Here is a 12,156-nt window from a genome sequence, read left to right on the forward strand (position 1 = left end):
ACGCGTTTGTTTTGTTCCGGTCATGTGACCAGAGACCACGCCTTCTATTTCACCTTTGACCTTTCAGTTTCGAGTAAGAAGGGAAAAAAGACACAAAATATATTTTTAACACTAGAGGTGATAAATCTATTTAGAAAAATAGAAGAGATTAGAATAGAATAATGTTTTTTTTTATTTTAAAGCTGTTATTTTTAATTGTTTTTTTCAGAGTGTCAAATATGCTAAATGTAAGCTACAGCAGTCATTTTATATGGGTGACAAAATACATAAATACAAATATTTTAATATATATACATATATAGAAGATTATTAGGGCACAGTATGGGGTTAGAAAATTAGAATTTTCCTTCAGAGTTAGTGTCAGATATAAGAAGAAAATAAATCAGAAGATGAATAAAGTTGAATCACCATTTCAACTGACTAAAAGAGACAGAGGCAGGTACTCTTCTGTAGAATAACAACATGCTTAATTCAATATGGAAAAAGAATTTTAAGAATAATTTATAATAAATTCAACAACAACAACAACAACAACTGACACATGGAACATGTGTACAAATATGTAAATCAGGATAGAATAAAATAAAGTAAAAATAAAATAAAACAATGTTCACAGTTAATTATATATACATATAATTATATAATTAATCATGAATTAATAAGCTGTTAAAGAAGCAATGAAAAGGTAACTATCATTCAAGTCTGAACAGCTGAAAACATATTACTAAATTAGCAACGACTTTTGTTTTAAACAAGCCAAGGATAAGATGTAAAATGCTAATGCTAAAGAAAGCTACAGCTGAACAAATTAAAAACAATGATGAAAACACAGAAACATAGGAAACAGCAAAAATCCCAAGGATTGCTTCATCAATATGAGTCTGAATGAGAACTTTGACCCTCCGTGTGGTTCAGATGACTCCTGAGGAGGTGCTGAGCCAACGGTTGGAAACACCTGCAGCTTCTGCTTTTGTCCTCTAGAGGTCAGACTGGGACAAAATATAAAGATTCATGCTGGTCACGTCAGACATGCCTAAAATCAATACCAGAGACTTTATCACACAAAAATGTGTACAAGTGAAGATTTTGTACTTTAACCCTTCACTTGAGTTCACTGTTAGTGGTTTAACAAATAAAAACATATATAAGAAATGTACTAAGCTAAATGAGTGCTTTCAATTTAGACTCAAACAAATGATAATTTATTACAGGTCTCAGCATCATAGGACTACAAACTAGATAACACATATATATAACACACATTTTAGAAATGAAGAGAAACTTATTGCAGTGTTACTTACCAAAATAAATCAATTAATCAACACAAAATATTAATTTTAAGAAGGATTTTGTTGATCTAAAAATTATTATATTGCTCCTCCAGAGTCTATGATCAGAATTGCTCCATAGCAACGACCTGATCTGTGGTCTGATATACAGAAATAACAGACCAAGTATTTAACAAAGCGTGTAATGATTACTGCATCCAAACTTGTGAACTTGTAATTACGACGCAGAAGTCGTGAACAGAATGTGATGAACTCGGAACTAAAAGAAAACTTCCTGTGTAATGATCAATGATGATTCACCTCCTGCACCGCCCTGTTGGAGTTTATTTTGGAATAAAATACATTATCCTGCTCATTACATGGTTATGTACCTGCCAAAAATCAATAATTTTAAACGAAATATTAATTTAAAAATGAATTTGTTGATTTAAAATGATTTTATTGGTCCTCCAGAGTCTATGATCAGAACTGCATCTATAGCAATGGTCTGTTCTTCATAGCAACAGTCTGTTATACAGGAATAACAGACATTCTAAGGTCTGTATTTCGGTAACTGAACAATCCAAATAGAGTTTTTAACAATGCGGTGTAATAATGATGATTAACATCTGCAAAATGAACACCAAAAACCTCTCCTTGAACTTTGTAGAAAATCACGGGTCTTGTTTTATGAGAAACTGGGAGTTTTCACAAACCTGAATTTGACATTTTGAACATTTAACTGACTGACTGCAGAATAACAGCTTTCCAACCTGCCCACTCCACTGAGTTGGCTGTTTCTCTGGAATATAGAAATGATCAAAAATGCAGTCTGATATCAGGCTGACAGAACGTCACAGTGTACTCTTTTAACAATCATTACATTTTCATCTGTGAAGCAGATGAGAAAAAAGTTTTGGCAGGTGAAAAAAAAAAAGTTTTACCAGTATTTTTAAACTGTTTGCTGTTGTATTACTAATTTTGGCCACAAGAGGCTCATGTGCACCACTACGACTAAAATCATTCATATTTTCCAGGGGTGGAATTAACTCATTACAATTACACAAATTATTGTTATTAAGTAGTTTTTTGTGGGGTACTAGTAATTTTATGAGATTTTCAAGTCTGTACTTGTACTTAAGTATGCATTACACTATGTAATCTACCAAGTTACTTTTAAAATCATAGTTGAGTACTGAGTACTGCTTGAATTTATATCAAAACCTTTCATCTGCATTTTCAATCCAGATGAAAAACAAAACATTGCAGCAGCACTTGTCTGGAGTAAGGATTTTAATGATCAATCATTAATCAATTGATAGCCATTAAAAATGTAACCAGTTAAGAATGTACTGATCAATATTTAATGAGTCTCAAAATAGTAGAAATTGCATGTCAGTTAACATTGTCTTTTTTCTGGTGGAGCCATTTGTTGAACAAGGAATCTTAAACTCTTAAAAAATGACAAAAGAAAACAGATTTTTCTAACACCAGTACTTTTTCTTGTGATTGAGTAATATTTTTGTAATGTAAAAGTACTTACTTAAATTCTCCAGGCACTCTAAACTCTAAAAAATAATGATGAATAATAAAACAAAATACTGAATCAGTTCATTGAGGTGTACATGTATGATGTTTGAACAGGGGACCGTGACGATGATTGGTCAAATTTTCAGAAAAGTCGTGGCGTTTGGACAGGTCTCTGAATTCATGGGGATTGGTTGAATTTGCACAAATTGTTGCAATCGCAACATCGCAACTTCCTGGAGGGACTGCTAAGTACATATATTGTTGTTATCAAGTTTGTAACATTATTGCTAACTATTTCTATCCTGATGAAACTTACACTACTCCTGGTCTTGGGTTTGAAAGTGGATTTAAGCCAACATATTGTACATTTTGGGAAATGGCATTTACAAAACGATAAAACCACAGACAAACAGTTTAACAATAAAATAAATAAATAAATGATTAATTACTCACTTTAGGTCAGTTCAGGTCACACTGTTCTCTTCATTAATGAAGACTCTGAGACAGGATGAGGACTGTCTCCAACTGGAAGTTTGGTTCAGGGAGTTAGTGAGTTTCCAGGAGAAGCTATCACCGAATGACAGAAGCTGATTAATAACTCTATCAACCCTGTGCCTGATATGAGCCGCTGCCGTCATTCTGCACAGCAACACAATAGACATGGTCTTTCTTAATGCACCTTTAATGCACCGTGGTGCTTTCATTGATCGGTGCAGGGAAATCCACTCTCTGCAGAATGAGAGATGAGCCACAAAGAGCAGCAGCACCAGCAGCTCTGGAGTCAGAAATGTATTGATTTCTGGATTTGTATATCAATTCTGATTGATACATCCAGGGATACCAAAGCAGTTTTGGTCCTGAGGAGAAACCGGATTTCATTGATTCATGTATTGTGACTGTCATTATGAATACAAATGAAGTGGCTGGAAATGTTTGTATTGGCTAAATAATTAGTACCTGATCAATAAGGTATAGAAAAGTAGTAAATCAAATAAAGATGGAAGTCATAGTACGTAGATTCAACCCTGCTAGATGTTTACTGCTAACCTCAAAACTGTGAAACACCTTGGGAATTCTTCAAACATAAAATAAAATAATATAGGCTAATTGATAAACACAAATATTAAATTAGTTTTCTGGATATACAGATTCACAGGAATCATAATCCATCATATTAGTAATGTTTGAAATCTCTTTAAAAATTCTGACACATGATGGATAGAGAAAATATGGAGGGACATCGACCCATATTTCAAGATAAAACAACATTTGATAACCCACTAAGTGTGAGACTCCAGCTAACGTTAGCATTTGGCCACTTCCTAGCTAACATTACAGTTCGATAGTGATACATGATATGATAAGAAAGGCACAAATTCATTCTGAAATATCAACACACATCTTGAGCACATTTATTTAATGTTAAACCTGGAAGTAAAACAGTGGATGTAATCGAGTTGGCAATGTAGGCTAACGTTAAAGTTAAATGTCTGGCTGTCATTTCACCCAACCTCAGAAACATTCTGGTTAACTAACTAATATGTTACATATGTGTTGATATTTCAGAATTAATTTACACCTTCCTATCATATAAAGTTCTTTCAAATGATAACGTTAACTAGGAAGTAGTTGAATCATAATGTTAGCCGTTGTCTCACGGTAGCTAATAGTTATCAGATATGTTTTAAATGTGAAACATGGCTCAATGTCCCCTCAGATTTTCCACTATACATTGTCTGTTCACTTGCTGATCAATCAGAAATTAATGAAATAATAATGATTTATCAGATTCTCTTCTTTTATTAATATGATGAGCAGAGTGAGAGGGCTGGCTGGTGTCTCACGGCAGCTAATGGGCTATCAAATATGTTGTTTTAAATATGAAATATGTAATATGGCCACACGTCCCCTCAGATTTTCACTATTCATTCATTTTCATTTACTTCATAATGATAAGTTAAAACAAAGGTGTCCATTTCATGCAACTACTATTTCCAATTTCAAAGATGAACTTTCACAATTAACCACACCAGAGGTTTCTGTTGGTATGCTAAGCTAACTGGTTACTACATTTGAGAAACTTGCCTTGTGATTATTATCTTAGTATTTATTGTTTTTCATTAAAATTGTTTATCCTGGAAGATGAGATTTAACTTAGAAAGTCATCAGAAAAAAAACAGATGTAGCCTAATGTTTTAGCTAGTGTAGCTAGCTAGCTTAAAAACCATGTATGAGCAGAGTGAGAGGTCTGTCTATGATATCTGTCTCATGTTCTGCGTTTTATTTAACGACAATTTTAAAACAGAGTGAGAAGTCTGTGTTTCTTCCTCCTCTCTGACAGCAGCTTCAGGGCGGAGAGACGGAGGGAGGAGGGGGGAGGAGGACGAGGAGGAGGAGGAGAAAGAGGAGGAGAAAGAGGAGGGAAGGGGTGCGGACTCGTTACCGGACAGGACTGTGTGAGCAGAAAGCAGAAACGGAGGGTTGAATTTTTCCTCCTTGGCTGGGCGGTGGGAGGAGGTGGTGGACGGTGTTTAAGGAGGATAAACTGTAATTGAAGCCGCCGTGGGGGACCAGGAGCTCCGACTGCTGCTGCTGCTGTAACCCTACACAGCATCAACATGGAGCTGGAGAACATCGTAGCCAACACGGTGCTGCTCAAAGCACGGGAAGGTAAGGATGGAGATGGCGGTTTGACAGCTCCTCTCTCCCGGTACCTTACCCGCACAGCAGCGGTCCAACGGTTGGAGGGATGCCCCAGACATGGGCGATATAAACTGTTACTGCACTTCCTCTTGGCCGCTTATCAAATCGTTTGATGATGCGGTTCAATACGAACAGGATATTACCTAAAATACGCGCCGTTCTCTCGAGTGGCGAGAACCACGAACCAAACTCCATTTCTAACTTTAGCAATTTAAAGTTTTCTGGCTTATCTGTGATCATACATGCGCAGTATGACTTATTTGAAAATGGTGGCCAACTCTTTAGCAAATAGTGGCCAATTCGGCGTGGAAACTGTTTGTGTAAAGAGTTTTATTCAGATGAAATCTCTGCCTTCCTTGTTGACGATGCTCGCTGTAAATGGTCAATAACACTGCCGTGACACGATAACCACCTCCACAGTGAGGCTCGGTAAAAGAAGACAGTGGGGATGACAATCTAGGCAGATATAGTTTAATATGTATCGAAACACTGCTTATTAATGTGCGCCGAATTGAAGAGTGGGTCCCAGACACTTGTTAAACATTGTTTCTTATTGTTTAAAATGAACCCACACGGTTGTAACAAAAGGGATCCTTAAATTGTAAGATTCTTAACAGAAGTTTGGCATGGCTCTGAGCACGCAGAGTTGAGAGGTCCGGAAGGGGTTGCAACTGTGAAATGTGACTGCAGCGACACATCGGGTTTCCCTTGCTGATGTTGCAGCATCGTCCTGACGTTTGCGAAACAGGATGTTGAGGCATAGCAGCTGTGCCATACTGGCCGGGGTTTTGGCTTTGTGTGCGTTGACTTCTAATTCATGATTTTAGTGTTTTAGCCTTCTTGTTAAAATGGCTGTTACATGTAGGGCAGTTTAGACTCCGGAACTTATGTTTTGATACCTGTGAGCTCCACCTGTAGGTTCCTAAGATCGAGATAAGTCCCTCCAGGTCAGCCAAATGTTTAAAATACAAATGAATCAGAGCATAATGCAAACACTTGTACCCATGCCTCCTGTGCATGATTAATTACATACTTACAATTAGGACTGGGCCATGTGACTTATAATTAATATCAATAATTTTAGGCTGTGGTTCTTAACTGGAACCAAAAAAAAAGAAACACCAGGTTCCCCATGGGAATAAAGTTGTCAAAAATGATGATACTTCAATACTTTTTCAATACCACATATTTTAAACAGTACAATACTAAGATTTGATGGTGTTGAAAGTACCAGGACTTAAAAGGAAAAATCGTAAATGCTCATTAAAGACCTCAGTTCAGTTTAGTCTTTATTTTCCTCCCTGAAATTTGGCTTGCAGCATACCAAAACCAAACAGTGTTCAGTGACGTCTTACATACTTTACTGTGAATTTAAATGAAAGGAAAAGTTATTCTATTTTGTGTGTCTAAGATTAAAAAAATATTTTGCTGTTGTATTGAAAGAGTTAGCGTTTAATTATTATTTAGCCATTGTATTGTATCAAAGTTTAAATTTCTGGTATTGTGACTACTTGGAAACCAAAGTGACATATTTGGCATTACATTGCTATTTTATATTAATACATTTCTATGGTTCCATTCAAAACTGGTGGAAATGTTGGGTGCTTCACAAAACTAGCACCAATGTTCCAAGAATCTTAAACGGAACCGGTTCGAGAACCAGAGCTAACTTGGTGGAAAACAACCTACAGTGATGATCTTAAAGAATAGATGCATTGCTGTAAATTAAACTACCAAACAGTGTGATCTGGGTGATATGGACAGAATAAAATATCATAATATTTTGGACCAAACACTTCAATGTTGATATTACAACACTGTTGAAAGGGATGACTTTTGGTGCTTTCACAAAATATTAACACAATGAGATATTTGGTAAATAATCAGTGGTAGTAAGGATATAATTACTATGCGGGTAAAAGCAACAAATAGTCTGGTAAGTTAAGAAAATTCCGTCTTTACTGTAAATGCAGCCTTTAAAACCAGGAAAAGACAACACTTATGGCATATCCGGGGCTCAACTTTAAGGATAGCCCGCTTGCTGGAGACAGTTAAACGCCATTTCGGGATCAGGCAACTCACGCCCAATCAGCAAGTGATGAAGAATTAAATGACTTTGACAATTGATTAATTGTTACACTGCATAGGTTTTTCATGCAAAATAGTATAAAATGCATGTTTCAGTGTCTCAAATATGGAGATTTCATGCTTTTCTTTGTTTATTATAATATGAAACTGAATATCTTTGGTTTTTGGTCAAAAAAGCATTAAAATTGATATCCAGAGTCTAAAATGATACCTAGTCTTCTTTTAAAATCAGCTGTGATTATTTTGACACATGGTTATTCATTCATTTTTGTACTGCAGTTTTCAATTTCACAGCAGAAAAACCGTGGTCTGTACGAAACAAATATGTTTACTTACATATGGAGAACAAGATTTGTATCACTACAGTACTTCATTATGATGCTGTTTTGTCACACATTTTTCCCTTTAACATCTTTATCAAAAAATGCAGCTTCTGAAGTTGGATATTACATATAATTATATTTTGTTTTTGATAATAACTGTGCAGCTCTAATATCAATATAAGAGTAAGCCCTACTTACAGTATATACAGTATACAGACATCTTCTCGTGAACAATGGAAATGTCACCAGAGCCTTCTGTTATTGTTATTCTAAACAGGAGACAAAGGTTGTGGCGACTCGTTGCCAACATAATCCTAATGCCATCTGCAGAGGGACACGAGAAGATGAGTGTCATGATCCCTCACTGTGAGCTTATCTGCTCAATTCAGCTTATCTGCTGCTGCTGCTGTGCTCACAGAGGACCAGGACTCAAGCCTCAGTGTTGACACCCATCTGCCCAGCTCAAAAGCCCTTGAGCAAGGCAGCGGATCTCTCAGCGGCAGGCTGGCCTTGACCTCTGAGCTCACTGGAGACAAGACAAGATGTTCTTTTATCATCTGGGAACAAAGTGTTATGTCATCATTATTTCAACCTCAGCCTGTTGGACAGACTGACTAGACCGTGTTTGACTCTATAAAAAGACACATTTGTGAATATGTAAATGTGTTTTTTTTTTTGTAAGTTTGATGGAAGTTAATGCAAAGAGGTTCATGCAGCCTGATGATGCCAGGAAATGTTCATCAGGTGTAAACACACCACAATCTACAGACTACTGACCCTTCACTAAGCCCCACCTCCAAACAGCAACTGGCCAATCACAGCTTAGCAACCATAATTAGCGCTGACAAGCTTTCCGTTTCCCTACATGTTGAAGGTGTGCAGGAGGCTCTAAGAACAGCTACACTCTGCGTTTCATGAGTCTGGACAGTGGCGTCTTTTCTGTCGTCTCTCAAAAACGTGAAACACAAGAGCACATCTTCACCTGCTCTAACATAAGCTGCAAACGTTAGCATGTCTGGCTAACTAAGACTAGCTTACTAGCTAGCTTACTTTACCTCCAGACAAACTTGTTAGATCCCACTGTTCTGTGGGGGTTTGAGGAGGAGGATGTGGGCTGATGCAGAAACAAAGTGGGCCGATGACGATGCATCTCTCTCTCTGGCTCGTTGTCTCAGGTCTAAGCTGAGTTAGCTTAGCTCTTTAGCCAGGTGACCCGTCTCAAAGTTCGCTGCACTAATGATGTCCCTGCGCTTCCTTTTCCCACATTAATGATCTTATTTCTGTTGTCTATCATATAGATATACCTTCCATATTTCACCATCCGTCCAATATTTGCTGAGATATAATCTAGCTTTAGCCTCAGTCTTATACGTCTTAACATTATATCATGTATACAGCTGATAGCTAGCTTTACACAAACACATTGCCAGGGTTTTTGTTTTAAAACGTGTCAAATGAAAACATTAAAACATCAGCTGGAGACTTGTCGATCGGCGCCCAGATGCCCAAGATGAAAAATTTCAAATGTCTTGTTTCACGCACAACTGAAAGATATTCATTTTACTGTTATAAAGGAGAAAAGAAACCAGTAAATATTCATGTGTAAAAAGCTACAGAGAATTTTGACTTAATTTTCTTAGAAAATTACTCTAACCGATTTAATTGATTATCACAATAGTTGGTGATTAACTAATTCAGTTAATTAATGATCTAACGGTCAATATTTCTTCAGTCAGATTAAAATAATTCTGATAAGAAATTCCAACAAAACTGTTTAATAAAGTGATCCCATAAAACATACGTGTTTACATACCCCAAAGCATGACTCAGAATATAACTTTTTTGACATGTGCACTTTAGTTCCGGCTGCTCTCTCTATATATTATATAACAGAAAAGAAGATTCTGGCTTCTTGTTCTCCAGTAAACCAAGAAGCACGGCTGCCTTTCAAGATGGACCCACAGCCGATCCACCATGGGAACAATATTAGCTTAAATATTTAAAAGTTTTTAACAGAAAAGTTTTATCTGCCTTTGCTACTGATCAGCCGTTACTTTATTTAAATTTAATTTGACCTCTGTCATGGATATTCATCTCTCTTCACAGTTTTGTCTTTTCAGAAGGAGTCATTAAAAAGCCCCGTATTAGAAAAATCACAGAGAGACAGGAGCTGGTGGAACAGAGGCTAGCAAAGAGTAGAGCGACTGAAACACAGCAGCGTTGAAAATCATCACATTTTTAAATGCCTGGTTCAATTCTTAATCGTGTACTTTATTTTACATTACCACAGACTGTTTTCCAAAGTGCTGATTTCCGTTCCAGCTCATTGAAATCTAATTGCAGAAGTCTAGAAGTTGCTTAAAAGCCATCTTCAGTGTGCAGTGAGAAGGTGAAGAAAGGTCACAGTATGATTCATCACAAGTCAGAGGTCTCTCTCTGTCTCTTCTTTGATGGATCTCACCCTCTGATTGTTAATTTTCTGGTGAAAGTATTTGTTTTTAAACTGAAGTCCTGACACCAAAAACTTACATTAACTTTACACTCAATGATGTTTTTGGGTGGAGTTTTCCTTTACATCAGGCAACATTAAGCAACTTCCCATGGTGATGGCTGCAAATGGCAGGAGGAGAGGAAACAGTTTGAACTTTAGAAAATCATGTAGGGTGACACCAGAGAGACAGCAGGTTTAAGTTTGGAGAATCCATCTTTCTCTGTGGAGTTTAATAAAGAAATCACACTGAAACTGAGCTGATCAACATGTTTGTCTTTCAGTTATTACAGTTTGCTCACAGCAGTTAAGCTGCATGAGCAGCTGCTTGTGAATTTTGGACATTTTTGCCCCGTTTTTTGCCTGTCAGGCCACGTAGAGACTGATATGTTTGTCGCAATTTCAAAATTAAATAGAAAATTTATCGAAACAAGCTTTCAGTTTCAAGAATTGAATTGAAAGGCAGACTTTGCAATTGACCCTTCGCTTATAGCCACTGTCCAATCATAGTTTAGCAATCGTAACTACAGCTGTCAAGCTTTCTGAAGGTGAGCAGGAGACTGAGAAGAGCGATGCTCTCCGTTTCATGAGTCTGGACAGCAACGCCTATTTTTTTTGTTGTCTCTGCTGTGTTTCACCATCTGACCAATGTTTGCTGAGATGTAAGCTAGCTTTAGCCTCAGTCAGTTAGCATTAATATTATATCATGTTATATATCATCATGCTGTTAGCTAACTTTACATTTACACTTTCACAGAGTTCTTGTTTTAAAATGTGTCAGAAACATTGAAATGTCAGCTGGAGATGGATTTTTCGCCCAACTCAAGGAGTTAGCATTAGCGTACTTCATCCAGCTACACTTATAAAATCTGCTTGTCGGTCATTATTTTAGCCGACGAAATCCACCGTTCATCCGCTAGAACTGAGAAGCTGCTTTTGTTTACGTCTCTAAGGATTTTAGAGACCTTGTGTTTCAACAAGTACCCCCAGTTTCGATGTTAAATCTGCCAAAATCATCACTGTAAACTACATAAATGCAGTGCAAGAGTGGAACGTTTAGCAAAACATTTTTTTCTACTCCATGTAGATTCTGAATATAAAGAATTAAATGTATATATATTTTATATATAAGTTCTTACATTTGAATGTTTATGCATTGATGTAAAAAAAAATTCTCAAACAAAAACTTCAATTTGAATAAAGTGATTCATCACATTACATGAGTAAATCATTCATCTGTTGTAGAAAAAAGCACAGTGAAGGTGCTGGGATAAAGCACTTGTGCAGCATGAGAAGAAAAAAATCTCCCAAAAGATTAATATATATTTTTATTTACTGTCAGTATTCTCCTGACAAGATGGTCAAATTGATGGCAGCAAATGAGAGTCCTTAGTAAAGATATAAGTATAATGATTATCATAGAGTTTAAGGACATTTAATGAAAACTAAATGTGATTTTAAATACAGTGTTCAAACATTTTCAAGGTTCTTCTCCTTGCCTGACATCAGGACACTTCATGTGCCCTTTAAATGATAATCTGTGTATTAAAATACCAGCTGTCGGTTCATACAATTACTGTGAGCTGTTTTAGGTTTGGTACATTTAAGGGAATGTGGCTGACGTCACCACAGGCAGAAAATAAACAGTTTCATAACGATCTACGCTATATATACCAAGCGTTAAATCCACCAGTGTGTAATTTTCTCTTGACGCATTTCTTTTGCCCGTTTGTTTTAAACATGCGTGACACAACAG

The 12,156-nt window shown here is 36.5% G+C and overlaps 1 protein-coding gene across 1 annotated transcript in view; it reads left to right on the forward strand.

Moving 5' to 3' along the window:
• The first annotated feature begins 5,248 nt into the window (after positions 1-5,248).
• The window catches only part of grk6 (G protein-coupled receptor kinase 6), a 68,335-nt gene continuing 61,427 nt past the window's right edge, over positions 5,249-12,156 (forward strand). Inside the window, exon 1 of the mRNA XM_084730054.1 lies at positions 5,249-5,468. Coding sequence (XP_084586180.1) covers positions 5,417-5,468 — 52 coding nt within the window. The 5' untranslated portion in view covers positions 5,249-5,416. The remainder of the gene's footprint in view (positions 5,469-12,156) is intronic.

The sequence above is a fragment of the Lutjanus erythropterus genome, chromosome 11, assembly GCF_056507025.1.
Source record: "Lutjanus erythropterus isolate fLutEry1 chromosome 11, fLutEry1.hap2, whole genome shotgun sequence".
Classification (NCBI taxonomy): Eukaryota; Metazoa; Chordata; class Actinopteri; order Lutjaniformes; family Lutjanidae; genus Lutjanus; species Lutjanus erythropterus.